At 49.4% G+C, this 17,801-nt stretch overlaps 1 protein-coding gene across 2 annotated transcripts in view; it reads left to right on the plus strand.

Annotated features, from left to right (window-relative positions):
• Positions 1-14,677, plus strand: part of LOC132387478 (low affinity immunoglobulin epsilon Fc receptor-like) — a 36,847-nt gene extending 22,170 nt beyond the window's left edge. Inside the window, exons 4-11 of one of the 2 annotated variants that reach the window (XM_059959845.1) lie at positions 5,512-5,606; positions 6,405-6,476; positions 7,682-7,801; positions 10,081-10,197; positions 11,161-11,532; positions 11,994-12,136; positions 13,231-13,292; positions 13,764-14,677. In XM_059959845.1, coding sequence (XP_059815828.1) covers positions 5,512-5,606; positions 6,405-6,476; positions 7,682-7,801; positions 10,081-10,197; positions 11,161-11,532; positions 11,994-12,136; positions 13,231-13,292; positions 13,764-13,974 — 1,192 coding nt within the window. In that variant the 3' untranslated portion in view covers positions 13,975-14,677. The remainder of the gene's footprint in view (positions 1-5,511; positions 5,607-6,404; positions 6,477-7,681; positions 7,802-10,080; positions 10,198-11,160; positions 11,533-11,993; positions 12,137-13,230; positions 13,293-13,763) is intronic. The other variant, XM_059959846.1, reaches the window with a different exon arrangement.
• Positions 14,678-17,801: the final 3,124 nt, after the last annotated feature.

A 17,801-nucleotide genomic window follows, 5' to 3' on the forward strand; every position in this document is an offset into this window, starting at 1 on the left:
GAAATGGATAGTTCCGGGACAGGGATGGTTACTTCAATTGCCAGGTTTTAGATGCTTCAGAAAGGACAGAGAGGGAGGCATATGTGGCGGGGGCGTGGCACTGCCGATCGTTGATATTACCACAGCTGTAGGAAACGTGGACGCCATGGAGGGATTTTCTATGGAGTCTCTGTGGGTGGAGGTTCGGAAAAAGAAGGGAACAATAGTTTTACTTGGAGTTTTATAGGCCGCATTAATTAATAGTAACAGGAATATCGAGGATGCAGATAGGGGAACAGATCCTGGAAAGGTGCAATAATAATGGAGTTGTCGTGATGGGAGTTTTAAACTTCCCAAATATCAATTGGCATCTCCCTGGAGCAAGTGGTTTAAATGGGGCAGAGTTTGTTAGGTGTGTTCACAAAGATTTCCTCACAGAATATGTAGATATGCCTACAAAAAGAGAGGCTGTACTTGATTTGGTTATGGAAATTGTACCTGGTCCGGTGTCGATCTCCAGACATTTTGAGGGTAGTGATCATATTCTATCTCCTTTACAATATCATTGGAGAGAGATAGGAACTGACAATTTTGAAAAACGTTTAATTGGCTATCATGATCTCAGGCAGGACGTTGGAGGCTCAGGGATCTGTTCTGGGATTCTTACTCTAAGTAATCTTTTTTTATAAATGCCCCGGATAAGTATGTGGAAGGTTGGATTAGTAAATTTGCTCATGTCACTGAGGTTGCAGGTGTTGTGGATAGTGTGGTGGGTTGGCAGCGGTTGCAGCGGGGCATTAATAGGATGAAAAATTGGGCTTAGAAGCGGCAGATGTAGTTTAACCCAGATAAGTGCGAAGTGGCTCACTTTGGTAGGTCAAGTATGATGTCAGAATATGGTATTATTTTTCAGACTCTTGGCAGTGTGGAGGAACAGAGAGATCATCGAGTCAGACACTTAAAGCTGACCCACATGTCGACTTTGTGGTTAAGACTTGTTATGGTGTACTGGCTTTCACCAATCGTGAAATTGAATTTAGGAGCCGAGAGGTAATGTTACAGTTATTAGGACTCTGGTCAGACCCCACTTGGGGTACTGTGCTCAGTTCTGGACGCCTCACAACAAGAAGTGTGTGGAAGCCATAGAAAGGGAGCAGAGGAGATTTACAAGGATTTTGCCTGCATTGGGGAGCATGCCTGATGGGAATAGTTTGAGTGAGCTCGGTCTTTTCTTCTTGAAGCGAAGTAGAATGAGAGGTGACATAACAGAGATGTACAAACTAACGACATGCATTGATTCATTGGCTATTCAGATGCATTTTTTTTCCAAGGGCTGAAATGGTTGCCACAAGAGGGCACAGGTTTAAGATGCTGGAGAGTAAGTTCAGAGGTGAAGTCAGGGGTAATTTCCTTTACTTAGAGAGTGAGGAGTGCGTGGAATGGGCTGCCGGCAAGGTGGTGGATGCAGATAGGATAGGGGCTTTTAAGAGGTTTTTAGATAGGTACACGGAGCTGAGTAAAATAGAGGTCTATGGGTCAGCCTAGTAATTTCTGAGGTAGGTACATGTTCGGAATAACTTTGTGGGCTGAAGGGCCTGTATTGTGCTGTAGGGTTTCTATGTTTCCACTTAGCTCAACCTCAGTGGTTGGGAGAGTGTTGGAGTCTATTAATAAATTTGTGGTTGCGAGGCATTTGGTGCCGAATGCTAAAATTAGTCAAAGTCAGCTGGCTTCTGTCAGGGGAAATTATGCCGGCAAATCTGTTAGAGTTCTTTGAGGAAGTAACCAGCAAGGTGGTCAAAGGACAGACAGTGGTTGTCATTTACTGGAGTTCCAGAACGCATTTAGCAAAGTGCCATGGATGAGGTTGCTTAACAAGACATAATCCCTTGGTGTTACAGGAAAGACACAGGAATGGATAGGGGAATGGCTGACAGGCAGGAGGCCGCGAGTAGGATTAAAATGGGCCTTCTCCGGTTGGCTGCCAGTGACGAGTGGTTTTACTCAGGGGGACTGTGCTGGGACCGCTACTTCTCACATTGATTTTCAATGCTGAGTGGAACAGATGGCTTTGTGGCAGAGTTTGCAGATGAAACGGAAGTAGGCGTAGGGGTCAATTGCATTAACAAAATCACAGAACAAAGTTCCTATCTAAGAGACTATTAAAAGATACCATTGAATCCGGCTCGAACACCATCACCAGAAGTGCATTCTCGCTCTGTGGCAACCCACACTCGCTGTGTGAAAAACATTTATCTGACAACCCTTGTACCACCATCCAAGCACCTTAAAACTACAAAACATAGAACATTCAGCAGTACAGCACAGTACAGGCCCTTCGGCCCACAATGTTGTGCAGAACTTTAAACCCCGCTTCCCATGTAACCAACCAACTTAAATTCCTCCATATACCAGTCTAGTGATCTCTTAAATTTCACTAGTGCATCTGCCTCCACAACTGACTCAGGCAGTGGATTCCACCCACCAAGTACTCTCTTAAAAATATCTTCTTCTAATATCCAGCTTGAACTTCCCACCACTTACCTTAAAGGCATGACATCTTGTATTGAGCAGTGGTGCCCTAGGGGAGAGGCGTTGGCTGTCCACTCTATCTATTCCTCTTAATACCTTGTATACCTCTATCATGTCTCCTCTCATCCTCCTTCTCTCTGAAGAGCCCTAGCCCGCTTAATCTCTGTTCATAATCCATATTCTCTAAATCAGGCAGCATCGTGGTAAATCTCCGCTGTACCCTTTCCAGTACATCCACATCCTTCCTATAGTGAGGCGACCAGAACTGGACACAGTACTCCAAGTGTGGGCTAACCAGAGTTTTACGAGCTGCATCATTACCTCGCGACTCTTAAACTCGAAACCTCGAATTATGAAAGCTAACACCCCATAAACCTTCTTAGCTACGCTATCTACATGTAATAGGTAGACCTGTAAGGTAGGGTAGTTAAGAAACTATGACCTCACCCCTCAACAAACATGTACTTTTCATTGACAAACAACGTGAAACAACGGGTCGGTATGGAGGGTGATGCGATGGTGTGGAGTAAGCTTCATTCTGTGTCTGACCCCGGGAGTGTGTGCTGGGACGGTGTGGGGGGAGCTTCACTCTGTGTCTCAGCCCGGGAGTGTGTGATGGGACGGTGTGGAGGGAGCTTCCTTCTGTGTCTGACCCCGGGAGTGTGTGATGAGACGGTGTGGAGGGAGCTTCACTCTGTGTCTCACCCCGGGAGTGTGTGATGGGACGGTATGGACGGAGATTCCCTCAGTGTCTGACTCCGGGAGTATGTAATACTATGTTGTGGAGGAAGCTTTATTTTGTGTCTGACCCCGGGATTGTGTGAATGAGTGGTTTTGTGGGAGCTTCACTCTGTTGAAAGATTGGAGTGACTGAGCTTGAGAACACTGGAATTTGGAAGAATGAGAGGGGATCTGATTGAAACATATGAACTTATTAAGGGATTGGACACGCTAGATGCAGGAAACGTGTTCCCGATGTTGACGGAGTCTAGAAACAGAGGTTACAGTTTAGGAATTAGGGGTAGGCAATTTAGAACGGATTTCAGGAAAAAAAAAACGTTTCCACCCAGAGATCTGAGGAATGCTCTGCCTCAACAGGTAGTGGAAGCCAATTCTCTGAGCGCTTTCAAGAAAAAGTTAGATAGAGCACATGAAGTTGGCGGAGTCAATGGATATGGGGGAAAGGCAGGAAAGGGGGACTGATTGTGGATGATCAGCCATAAACACATTGAATGGTGGTGCTTGCTCGAAGGGCCGAATAGCCTACTTCACCTAATGTCTATTGTCTATTTTTTCTGACCCCTGGATAGTGTGTGATGGGACGGTGTGGAGGGAGATTCACTCTGTGTCTGACCCCGGGAGTGTGTGATGGGACAGTGTGGAGGGAGATTCACTCTGTGTTTGACCCCGGGACTGTGTGATGGGACAGAGTGGAGGGAGATTCATTCTGTGTCTGACCCCGGGAGTGTGTGATCGGACTGTGCGGACTGAGTTTCTCTCTGTGTCCGACCCCGGGAGAGTGTGATGGGACGGTGTGGAGGGTGATCCATTCTGTGTCTGACCCCGGGAGTATGTGATGGGACGGTGTGGAGGGAGATTCACTCTGTGTCTGACCCCGGGAGTGTGTGATGGGACGATGTGGAGGGAGATTCACTGAGTGTCTCATCCCGGGAGAATGTGTTCCGGTGGGGTGGAGAGCGGGAATTGAGGGAGGGTGTTGTGGGAGGAGAGACGAAACCATCGAAGGAGAGGGGTTGTCGGTTAATGCGAGATTTAGAGAAAAGAGGGCGCAGAAGACAGATGGCCGGCTGTTCAGGGCTAAATGCTGCATAATCTCTCCCCCATCCGTCATCGCTGGAAATGCGGATGGGAAGGGACCGAAGATGCAGGGAGCTTCCTGGTCGGGGTGCAAAGGGTTGGTGAAGTGGGACGTCTCTGGGTCACGGCGACGGGCGGCGTTGTTCGAGAGGAGAATCGGTGTGGAGACGATGTGTGAAAGAGCTGGGTAAGGTAACGGGGAAGGTGGGTCCGTATGAAGGGGAGCTAAGGGGATAGAATGGGAGAGAGGGAGAGAGAGAGAGAGAGAATGAAAGACAGAGAGAGCTATTGGGGGTGGGGAGAGAAGGAGAGCTGAGGGAGAGAGAGGGAGTGAGAATGCCACGGAATAAGGAAGGGAAGAGAGATGGCTCCACTGGGCTCTTTTCCCCTCTGTCCGAGGGGAGGAGGTTCATTCATCTCGGTGGATGTGCTAGTGTTTTGTCCTGGGTCCATGGTTTCTCGCGGACAGAGGGTTTGAGAACCTGGGGATGGTCAAGAGCTGTCAGAAACCAGGAGCCAACCGGGGGAGGGGGCAAATCTCCAGGACAATGGAGGCTCTTTATGAGTGACATAAATCACACCGACATTCCCTCATTCCTGCCCTTCTACTCTACTTCCCTCCTTCCTTTCATTTCCTCTCTCACCCTATCCGCTCCCTCTTTCCCTCCATCGTCTAAATACCTTCTCCCTCAACCCTCCCCTTCCTTCACTCATTTCCTCTCTATCTCGCTCTCTCTCCTCCATATATTCCCCTCCGCTCCTTCTCATTCCATCCAAACCTCTCTTCACCCCGTTCGCTCGCACTTTCTCGTTCTTCACGATCTCTCTCCAAATCTTCCCTCTCTATTCCCCCCTTTTCTCCCCGCTTCATTCCAAATCTGTATCGCACTGCTCCCTCTCTCCCCACAGTCCCTACTGCCTCCCTGTCACCCGCATCTCTCTCCGCTAACCACCTTTTTCCCCTCTCACCCCCTCTCCATCCCCTATTTCTACCCACTACTCTACCCCCCACTCTAATTTTGATTCTAACTTTCTGTGACGCCACAAGCCTCCCTCCTCCCCGCAATCCCCGTCTGTCTCGGTTCCTCTCTGTACCAGCTGCTCATCTGGTGTTTGTTGTTGTCGATCGGACCCGCGTGTCAACACGGGCTTCCTCTGACAACGGTCGCTTCCCCTTCTGAGCTCACAGACTCAGAGATTCTTTGACAGGATGGACGGCAGAGAGACTTACATGAATGTGAAGTTCACCAGAACGGACTCACAGTTTCCTTCCCCAGGTGAGTAGGGCAGAGAGACGGAGGGTGGGAGCTTCACTCTCTGTCTGACCCCGGGAGTATATGGTGGGACGGCGAGTATGGGGATTCACTTTTTTGTCTGACCCCGGGAGTGTGTGATGGGACGGTGTGGAGGGAGTTTCACTCTGTGTCTGACCCCGAGAGTGTGTGATGGGACGGTGTGGAAGGAGTTTCACTCTGTGTCTGTCCCCGGGAATGTGTGATGGGACGGTGTAAAAGGGGGTTAACTCTGTGTCATAACCCGGGAGTGTGTGATGCGATGGGTTGAAGAGAGATTCACTCTGTGTCAGACCCCCGGAGTGTGTAATGGGACGGTGTGGAGGGAGATTCATTCTCTGTCCGAGCACGGGAGTGTGTGATGGGACGGTGTGCAGGGAGATTTAATCTGTGTCCGACCCCGGGAGTATGCAATTGGACGGTGTGGAGGGAGTTTCACTCTGTCTTTGACCCCGGGAGTGTATGATGGGATGGTCTGGAGGGACATTCACTCCGTGTCTTACCCTGGGAGTGTGTGATGGGTCGGTATGCAGGGAGATTCACTCTGTGTCCAACCCCGGGAGTATGCGATGGGACGGTGTGGAGGGAGTTTCACTCTGTCTTTGACCACGGGAGTGTATGATGGGATGGTCTGGAGGGACATTCACTCCGTGTCTTACCCTGGGAGTGTGTGATGGGTCGGTATGCAGGGAGATTCACTCTGTGTCCGACCCCGGGAGTATGCGATGGGACGGATTGGAGGGAAATTCACACTGTGTCCGACTCTAACTGTTTTGTCCCCAGCTGAACCTGATGTAACGTACGCGGAACTTAATGTCAAGACCCTCTCGGCGGCCCAGGACCGTACAGGTGGAGGTCAGTTTCTTTGTTGGCTTGTCTGTGTTTAGCTGACGTGTTCAATCCTGTCGAACGATCTCAGAGCAAACGTACAGTTGACCTTGAAGATTGCCTGTTTGAGCATAAGACAGAGAGAACACGTTGGAGAGACGACGGGGGTGGGGGGGGTGAACTTTCGATGGACGGTGCGGAGGTTTCCGTGAGGAGTGAGCGTCCAGGGAGGGGCGCTATAGAGGGAGCGCCGTGTGCAGTGAGAAGGGTCGGCGAGGAGAGGTAGCATGGGATGTGCCAGGTGGAGGAAGGGCCGACAAGGAGCGAGCGTTATGGAATGGGGTGGGGAGGGGGTCGGAGATGAGTGAGCGCCGTGTCGGAGCGGTGAGGCGGGTCACAGTTGGAGAGACGGTGAGGAGGGAGCGCGGTATAAATCCTTAAACGCGCTCTCTCTTTCCTAAACCACACTCTCTGTTCCCTCTTTCCCCTTCTCTTCACTCCCTCACTTCCTCAAACCCTCTCTTCTCGTCTCTCTCCGTTTCCCCCCTGTCTTCCTCTGGCCCCTTGTCCTTACCCTGTCTCATTGCCCCCTGTCGTTCCCGTCTCTCCTCTATCACAGTCACCGTCTCTACCACCCACTCGCACTCTTTCTCTCTCTCTCTGAACTCTCTCATCTCTCCCCGTCCGCCACTATCGGTCTTCCAAACGGCTCTGTCGCTAAACTTGCCGCTCATTTCCCGTCGCGCCCTCTCCTCCTCTCCATCCACGTCTCTCCTCCTTTCCCCGACGTTCCCTTCCCTCGCTCTTCTCTCCCTCTGTCTCTCAAGTTCTCCTTTTCTCTCTTCCCCATCCTCTTCCACTTTTGTCCGTTTTCCCTTCTCAATCCCCCTCTCTTTCGCTCTCTCTCACACCTCTCCCAGTCCTCTCACTGTTCCCGACTCTCCTCCCCTTCTCTCTCACCATCTGTCTCCACTTCTCTCATCCCATTCTCTCTCCCCATGGTTTCTCTCGCATCTTCCCGCCCATTGCCCATATCTGTCCGTCGCTCTCTTCTGCCTCCCTATGTCTCTCCTATCTCTCCCTCCTCCCTCACGCTCTCGTTCGCTGTTTCACCCCTAATTCCCCTTACTTTCCACTCTCTCTATCTCTCCTCTCTCTCTCCTCGATACCCCGCTCCACTCCCTACCGCTCTCACTCTCTTCCTAATCTGCCTCTCCGACTCTCTCTCCCAGACGGTCTGAACTCCACCTACTCAGAGTTGAAATTTCGGAAAGAGGAACCCCGCATCGATGAGGCCGAAGATCCTCCCATTTCCTCGGGACCCGGCGGGCTGACAGCCACTGCACAAACAGGTCAGGGTTCACAGGAATTACGTTAAAATGAAGGCACGAAGGGCCGAATAGTCTACTTCTGCACCTATCGTCTATTATCTATTGTCCATAAGACCTCTTCGGCGCCCCGGGTCCGGACAGATCGAGGTCACTTTCATCTTTGTTAGTTTGTCCATGTTTAGGTGACGTGTCCAATCCTGTCGAGAGATTTCACGGCAAATGTACAGCTGACCCCAATGATCCCCTGTTTGAGAATAAAACGGAGGGAACGCGTGAGAGATGCGAAGAGGAGGGAACTCGCTTTGATTGTCGGTGCGGTGTGTTGCGACCTGGGAGGGTCGGATTAGAGGCCACAATTAAATCCCTTTCCCCTCTCACAGTAATAACGTCATTGTGGAGGGGTCACAAGACACAGTGCCTGTAGTCCTAGTTTCTCATGCATCTGTCTCGACCACTTCCTCTGTCATCTCGTTCCATAGACTGACCACAATCTGGGTAATAGAAGATTGCCACTCGGGCCTCAGTTAAATCCCTCCTGCTGTCTCGGTGAAGGGGTCAGCATAATCATAGACCCCCCACCCAATCCGGTCTCCATCCATTCGGGGAGAATTATACAAAAGCCCGTCCATCAGTCTCAAGGACTGCTTATGCCCCTTTTTATTGGTTTATCCTACGGCACCCTAGGACGATCGGATGGAATCCTGACCTCACGATCTACCTCGTCGTGGCCCCCTGCACCTGATCGTCTGCTTCTACTGTCCTCTCTCTGTAACTGTGACACTTTATTCGGCAGGACCTCTCCTCTTTGTGATGTATATAGAAACATTGAAACATAGAAAACATACAACACAATACAGGCTCTTCGAACCCATCATTGCACAGCAAGTGATTCAGAGAAAACACTATTCAATTCCCAGATCGGGACCATTACCTCTAGCCACTGAATGCAGGTGTTTCCACGATCCGCAGACGATTCCAGATTAAATTAAAACAAATACTGAATGTGAGAGGACTTCAGTGTAAATGTACCATGTTGCGTTTAGTCTTTCAAAAGAAAATATGTGTCCGAAGGTTGGAAATGACAGGGGGAAAAGGGAAAGAGCTGATCAAGAAGGGTATGCAATGATGTGGAGAGCGGAGAAGACTGGCCAAGAATTCAGTGGGGCGTAGATCAGTTACAGATACGGTTTGGAGACCTGGCAGATGGAGTTTAACACCGTCAAACCTAAAATGTTGGGCCTTGGTAGGTCAAATGAAACAAGTGACACACAATCAAAGCCAAGACCCGAAACATTGTTGGAACATAGAAACATAGAGAACCTACAGCACAATACAACCCTTCAGATTACAATGTTCCGAACATGTCTTTACTTTAGATAGGCAGAGGATCTTGCGATCTGTGTTCGGAGCTCCCTGATCATGGCTGCACAGTTGCATGAGATGGTTAAGAATGCCCATGGCATTTTAGGCCACACTTTGAGTACTGTGTCCAGTTCTGGTTGCCGCACTGTAGGAAGGGTGTGGAAGCATTGAAAAGGGTACAAAGGAGATTGACCAGGATAATGCCTGGCTTAGAGAGTGTGCAATATGATCAGAGATTAAAGGAGCTAGGGGTTTACTCTCTGGAGCGAAGGAAGATGAGAGGATGCAAGATAGAAGATACGATAAATTGACAAGAATAGATAGAGTGGACAGTCTGCGCCTCATCCCCTGGGGACCACTGCTCAATATAAGAGCACATGGTTTTAAGGTAAGGGGTGGGAATTTCAAGGTGGATATTAGAGGAAGGTTTTTTACTCAGAGATTGGCTGTTGCGTGGAATGCACTGCCTGAGTTAGAGGCAGATACACTAGTAAAATTTAAGACACTACTAGACAGGTATATAGAAACATTTAATGTGTCGGGTTACATGGGAGGAAGTGTTTAAGGTTCGGCACAGTTTTATGGGCCAAAGGGCCAGTACTGTGCTGTATTGTTCTATATTCTGTGTTCTTGCCTTGATTAATCGTAGGCATTGAGTACAAATGCCAGGGAGTTACATTGCATCGTTATAAGAAAATCACGAGTTAGGCTGATTCAGGCGCTTTGTATACAGTTCTGGTCACCCCATTATCGGAAGGATGTCAGGGCGTTGGACGGCCTCCGGAGAGGTTTAACAGGACTCTGCCGGGAATCGGTGGCATGTGTTACAACGAGAGGTCGGACACCTGGGCCGCTTCCCTGTAGCGAAGGCTGGGAATGAAGGATTTCCAGTGGGGTCAAGGCTGATTTCACACACAAGCTGAATGTTCTCTCTACAGGTTTGCAGAAACAGGAGCCGAAACAGAACATCGAAAATAGACCGGACCGTAGGATCTGCCAACTCTGCCTAGTTACGTTCGCCCTCGTCGCGATAGTGGCCGGACTCTCGATCTATGGTGAGTGGAACGGGCTGCGAGTCAGACCTTAAATAAAGAGAGTGGAATGAAACGTTAGCGCAAAAGTCTCACTCTGACACTAACATGCCCCTCACCCTGACGTCGAAAAGCCCCTCACAGTGACAGCGACACGTTCCTCACCGTGACACAGACGTTACCCTCAACATAGCATAGATAATACCGTTACCATTATTATGACACCTCACACCGTGCACGACAGGACACTCACCGTGACACTGACACAGCCTTCACCGTGAGAGTTACACACCCTTCTCCGTGACATCGACAGTTCCCTCTCCGTGATATCAACACACCTGTCACCGTGACATCGACAATCCCAACACCGTGACACCGTCCACCCCACACCATTACACCAACACTCCCCTAACCGTGACACTTACACATGATGTTCCTCTTGCAGGGACACCAACAAGCCACTCACCGTGACACCGTCAGGTCCTACACCGGGAATCGTCACTGCCCTCACAATGCCCTGGACAGTCCCACTGACAGTGACACGGACACTCCCTCTCACCGTGACACCGACGTTCCCCTCTCCGTGACATTTTCACTCCCCAAACAGAAACACTCTGTTCACCGTGGCACCCGCACTTCTCTCACTGTGACACCGACAAACCACTCTCCGTGACAGCTACACAACATCACTGTTACATGGACACTCCCAACATCGGGACGTTGACAGTCTCCATATTGTGACACTGATACTCCCCTCACTGTGACACAGACCCATGCAAACAGGCATATCACTGTGATACCCACACACTCCTCACTATTACACAGACTCGCACCTCAGTGCGACACCGACACTCCCCACACCGTGACGTCGACACTCCTCAGACCTCGTCACAGACAGTGTTCTCACTGTGACAGAGACACTCCCCGTATCTGACACCGACTCACCTCACACAGTGTCACTGACACATACTTTACTATCACTCTCAGTATCACAGACTCTTCATTTTCTGATAACCTCCGAGCGAAACTACCAGAGACTTTGGGAACAACATCACGAGATGAACCGGACCCAGCTCCAATATCAACAGCAAGTCTACAAGTTGAACTCAACCCTTAAATCCAGGACATCCGAGAACACCCGCCTGGATCTCTCCCAGAGAAACTGTCAGAAGAATCGTTCCGCCCTCAGCAACAACCTCACTATCCTCGAAAACAACATTACTACCCTCAACTCGGATCTCTCGGAGCTGAATCGAAAGCACAGCGAGCTCTGTCATCAGTTCAATCAGCTCGAAATGAAGTACAGAAACATCAACGAAAACAAAGCTCAGATTTGCCAATACCTTACCAGGAGAAGAGGTGAGACGACATCCCCCGTTTCAACAGCTCCACATAACAGTGGGTGAGAGATGAGGAGGGAGGAGGTACAGAGTTTCACTCCATCACATAATCCGGGAATGTGTGACGGGACGGTGTGGAGGGAGCGACATGTAGTGTCTGATCCCGGGAGTGTGTGATGGGACGATGTGGAGGGAGATTCACTCTGTGTCTGACCCCCGCATTGTGTGATGGGAAGGTGTGGAGAGAGATTCACTCTGTCTCTTATCCCGGAGTGTGTGATGGGACGGTGTGGAGGGAGATTCGCTCTGTGTGACACCCCGGGAGTGCGTGATTAGACGGTGTGGAGGGAGCTTCACACTGTGTCCGTCCCCGGGATTGTGTGATTGGACGTTATGGAGGGAATTTAACTTTTTATGATCCCTGTTGATGCAACGGGATTTCTGGAGGGAGTTTCAGAGTTTCTTGTTCTTGAGTTGCAGAGATAAAATGTCCCCATAACTGGATCAAAAAAGAGGACCGGTGTTATTTCATATCCGAGATTTTAAAATCCTATAACGGAGCGATGGGACATTGTTCAGAACACGATTCGAGGCTCCTCGAAATAGATTCAGACGAGGAAAAGGTATGTATTACCTTGAGACGAGACATTAATAATCAAGACACACAGTGTAACCCCCTCCGCATTGTCCCACCACACACTCCTGATTTGAGAGACAGTGTGAAGATCTTTCCACAACGTCTCATCACACACTCCCGGGGTGAAACACAGAGTGAAGCCGCCTCCACCTGTGCCATTACACAGTCCCAGGGCTTGTCACCGTGAAAATCCCTCAACATCGTCCCATCACACACTTCTGGATTCAGACATAGCGTGATAATCACTGCACACCGTCCCATCACACACTCCTGGGGTCAGACACAGAGTGAAGCTCCCTCCAGCCGCCCCATCACACACTCCCGGGATCAGACACAGAGTTAATCTCCTTCCACAGATTCCCATCACACACACCCGTGGTCAGACACAGAGTGAATCTCCTTCCACACTGTCCCATCACACACACCCGGGGTCAGACACAGAGTGAATCTCCCTCCACACCGTCCCATCACACACTCCTGGGGTCAGACACAGAGTGAATTTCCCTCCAGCCTTCCCATCACACATTCCTGGGGTCAGACACAGAGTGAAGCCGCCTCCACCTGTGCCATTACACAGTCCCAGGGCTTGTCACCGTGAAAATCCCTCAACATCGTCCCATCACACACTTCTGGATTCAGACATAGCGTGATAATCACTGCACACCGTCCCATCACACACTCCTGGGGTCAGACACAGAGTGAAGCTCCCTCCAGCCGCCCCATCACACACTCCCGGGATCAGACACAGAGTTAATCTCCTTCCACAGATTCCCATCACACACACCCGGGGTCAGACACAGAGTGAATCTCCTTCCACACTGTCCCATCACACACACCCGGGGTCAGACACAGAGTGAATCTCCCTCCACACCGTCCCATCACACACTCCTGGGGTCAGACACAGAGTGAATTTCCCTCCAGCCTTCCCATCACACATTCCTGGGGTCAGACACAGAGTGAATTTCACCACACTCCCGAGCTCAGACACTGTTTGATTCCCTCTTTGTACCGCCTCTTCAAATGGATATGCATTGAGAGAGTCTGGTTCTAATCATTAACTGAAGTGATTTAATTTCACAGAAGTTTGTTTCCAGCGCTGTCTATCGATACGTAACATACTGGATTGGAAAATGCGCAGACAGGTGAGGTTTGGTCTGTTGCTGTTCTCTGGTGTCGGAGTGGTTCAGTGGGATTCGTTTGGAGGCTGAAACGAGTTCGTGAGGAAAGAGTCAGGCAGTGGGATTAGTTTGAGTTCTGACTCAGGTCTGTGGGGAGAGAGTGAGTCAGTGAGATCAGTCTGCAGAAAGACAGGGAAGTGGGGAGAGTGAGACAGTGGGATTAGTTTGTTGTCTGACTCAGGGTTGACGGTAGAGGGTCGTGCTCTGGGCTTAATTTGGGAGCTGATTCGGGATTGTAGGGGAGAGCGGTGTAATGGGATTCGTATGGCGATGGACCCGGGGCTGTGAGGTTAGCGCGATGTCATAGGATAAGTTTAGAGGCTGACATGGGGCTGTGGGAAGAGCGCAGGTTAGTGGGATTAGTTTGGCGACGGTCTCCGGTTGTGTGCTGGATCTGTTTTGTCTCTGTTGAAATTATCTAAACCTCTTTGATAGGAATGTGGCCTCTGATCTTCTGTACGAGTTGAATTATGGATCGCCCACCTGCCGTAAGTGCGAATCGGACGGATGGAGTTACATTTCCAGTTACAGTTGCAAACGTAATTACAGATTCATCTGTGAGAAGTCGGCACCTTTTTACCCGGATATTCCTGAAGAGATCCGAGGTCTCTGTCAACAACCCGTGGGGCCGACTTCAATCAAATGACTTCACCCCACTTCTCCGCATTCAATCAACCTCACCCTATCTCCCCCAACCATTCATTCTCACCCACACTCTCTTCAGCTCCTTCGTACTCCAGTCTCCTTCTCTACTCGCATCCCCATTCTCCCCTACTCTCCCTCTCCCCACCTAGACCAGTCTTCTCCCCACCCTGCCCCGAACTACCCTGCTCCCTCCATTTACTCCTCCTTCCTACTCACTCCTCTTCTCACTCTGCCCTTCTTCTCACCAACTCATTCCGCTTCTCCACATCTCTCTCTCTCTCTCTCTCTCTCTCTCTCTCTCTCTCTCTCTCTCTCTCTCTCTCTCTCTCACCCCATTCCCTGCCTCTCTCCTCACCGTTTTCACCCACTCTCATCTCAATTCTGTGCATATGAGCTTTCGATACCCCAACCCAGGGGGAAAAAAAACTGTGCACATTCACCCTATCTGTGCCTCCCCTGGCTTTATACCTACGCTCCAAAGAACAAAGTCCCATCCTGCTTGCCTTCCCACCATAACTCAGACCCTCGAGAACCGGAAACATCCTCGTAAATCTCCCTCTACACTCTTTCCAGCTCAGTGGCATCTTTCCTACAGCAGGGAGACCAGATCTGAACACCGCCCTCCAAGCGCAGCCTCACCGACCTTTTCTGCAACTACAACGTGACTTCAGTGCGGTGCAATGATGTAAAATTAACGTAAATCTGGGAAGTTAATAAATATTGCAAAAAAGGTGTTTACCGGGGGAGTGTTTAAGTTTTTAGGGAGCGTTGTCAAACTGACGGCGGAGGGGAAGTAACTGCTTGTAAATTGTTGAGTTTCCGGCTCCTGTACCCCCTCCCCGATGGTACCGATGAGCCCAGGGCATTTCCCGGCGGGAGGTATTCCTCGCTGATGGATGCGGTCTTTCCGAGGCATTCCTGCTTGAACATATCCTCGATGGAGAGGAGGTTTGGGCCCGTGATGGGGTTGGCTGAGCCTAGAACCCTCTGCAGCCTCTGGCGACCCTCTGCGTTGCAGCCTCCACACCAGGCGGCGATGCGACAAGTCAGAACGCTCTCCACAGCACATCCGGAGAAATTCGCGAGTCTCCAATGACAGACCAAATCCCCTCAAACTCCTAACGCTCTAATACGTTTTGTAACGAGAGATATAACCATAAAACTATATAAAAATTACAGTACGGAAACAGGCCATCTCGGCCCTTCTAGTCCGTGCCGAACGCTTATTCTCAACTAGTCCCACTGGCCCATATAACCATATCACAATTAGAGCACGGAAACAGGCCATCTCGGCCCTTCTAGACCGTGCCGAACGCTTACTCTCACCTCGTCCCACAGAACTGCATTCAGCCCATAACCCTCCATTTCCTTCCTGTTCATATACCTATCCATTTTTTATAATGACAATACCGAATGTTCAGAACAGGTTCGTTTCCTACCTAAATACTGGCGACGATAACGACCGCACACGATCGAGGAATAACCATATAAACATTTAACAATTACGGCACAGAAACAGACGATCTCGGCCTTTCTAGTCCGTGCCGAGGCGTACACTCACCTAATCCCACTGGCCTGCACTCAGTCCATAACCCTCCATTCTTTCTTGTCCATAAACCTATCTAATTTTACTTTAAATGACAATACCGAAACTGCCTCTACCATTTCTACTGGAAGCTCCTTCCACACAGCTGCCACTCTCTCAGTATAGAAATTGCCCCTCGTGTTGCCACTAAACCTTTGCCCCTTAACTTCAAACTCATGCCTTCTTGTTTGAACCTCCCCTACTCTCAATAGAAAAAAAGAGCCTATCCACGTCAACTCTATATAATCCCCTCATAATTTTAATTACCTCTATGAAGTCCCCCCTCAACCTTCTACGCTCCAAAGAGTAAAATCCTAACTTGTTCAACCTTTCCCTGTAACTTAGGTGCTGAAACTCCGGAAAAAATCGAGTAAATCTCCTGTGTACTCTTTTTATTTTGTTGACATTCTTCCTATAATTCGGTGCCCAGAACTGTACACAATACTCCAAATTATTTCTACATCACTCAGGTCTGCTGCATACCTCAATGCCCTACCATTTCCCCAGTATATCCTATTTTGATTAGTCCTACCAGAACGTAACACCCCACTCTTATCAGCATTATACTTAATGTGCTATCTTTCAGCCCTGTCTTCCAACTGGCTTCAATCCCTCTGCAAGGTTTGAAACCCTTCCTCACAGTCCACTGCACATCCAAACTTTGTATCATCAGCAAATGCGCTGATCAAATTTGTCACATTATCATCCAGATCATTGATATAGATGACAAATAACAATGGACCCAGCACTGATCCCTGTGGCACACCCCTAATCACAGGACTCCACTCAGAGAAGCAATCCTCCACTGCCACTTTTGGGCTTCTTCCATTCAGCCAATGACTAATCCAACTTACTTCCTCTCCATGTATACCCAGCGACTTCCTAACTAACCTCCCATGCGGCACCTTGTCAAAAGCCATGTATAGAACATGCACTGCATTCCCTTCATCCACTTTCATGGTAACTTCCTCCAAAAACTCCAATAGATTGGTTAAACATGACCTACCACGCACAAAGCCATGCTGACTGTTTCTGATATGTCCTTTCTATCCAAATACTTACAGATCCTATCTCTTAGTATTCTTTCTAATCATTTACCTACTACCGATGTCAAACTTACCGGCCTATAATTTCCCGGGTTACTGTTCGAGCCTTTTTTTAAACAACAGAACTACATGAGCTATCCTACAGTCCTCCGGCATCTGACCCGTGGATATCGACATGTTAGATATTTCTGTCAGGACCCCTGCAGTTTCAACACTAGTCTCCCTCAAAGTCCGAGGGAATACCCTGTCAGGTCGTGGGAATTTATCTACTCTGATTTGCCTCAAGACAGCAAGCACCTTCTCCTAATTAATCTGTATAAACATCCTGTTTTAGACACAGAGTGAAGCTCCTTCTTCCCCGTCAAATTACACACTCCCGTTTCCGACATTAGCTTCATTTCTTCCCTTCACAATCACACCATTAAACTCTCTCCGAGTGGACTGTTGACTGGTCTGTAATGTAGCCCCATGAGCATGGTCATGCATTGCTCATTCCACATTCTGTTCTGCCGCCTGTTAGCCTTCGCTGCCCCGGAGCAAAGAAGCAAAAAAATTCTGATCTCTGCTGACAGATTGTGCTATCGAATCGTGGCAGCATCCTAGCAGATACCCTTCTGGCAGATACCCTTCTGTATCCTCACCAAAGACACACACACTCTTCCTGTAACTGGGCGACCAGAAATGAATTATGAACTCGGAAACGTCAAGCCCAGTCCCAAATCATATTTATTTTGTCGGTCGGTTCTTCGGCACCCCAATCGTGTTCACTGAAGTCGCTCTCTCCTTCAACGCTTCCATCTGTTCACGGTCCGGTCCTTTCCACTCTACACTGAACAGCGCTTCCGCTCCAACTTGCGATGAACCGCAGAAAACAGCCTGGCCGGATCCATACTTGGCAGATCACCCCTGACCCCAATAAAACTGGTCTTCCTCAAATTCGGAAACTAAACCGGACGTCACACAGATCCTTTTCTATAATGACCTTGTCACTAATGGCATCATCATCACTAGATGCAAAGTGGTCCCCTACACAAACTTCTGTCCCTTGCCTTGTCCCATTCCGCTGTAGGAGATCAAGTATTGCACTCCCCCGATGGGACTTTATACGTACTGATTCGGGCAACTTTCTTCCAAACGCTTGACAAACTATCCCACTGGTCCTTTCACAGTATGGGACTCACAGTCAATACCTGCTAA

The sequence above is a fragment of the Hypanus sabinus genome, unplaced genomic scaffold (genome assembly GCF_030144855.1).
Source record: "Hypanus sabinus isolate sHypSab1 unplaced genomic scaffold, sHypSab1.hap1 scaffold_1903, whole genome shotgun sequence".
Lineage (NCBI taxonomy): Eukaryota > Metazoa > Chordata > Chondrichthyes > Myliobatiformes > Dasyatidae > Hypanus > Hypanus sabinus.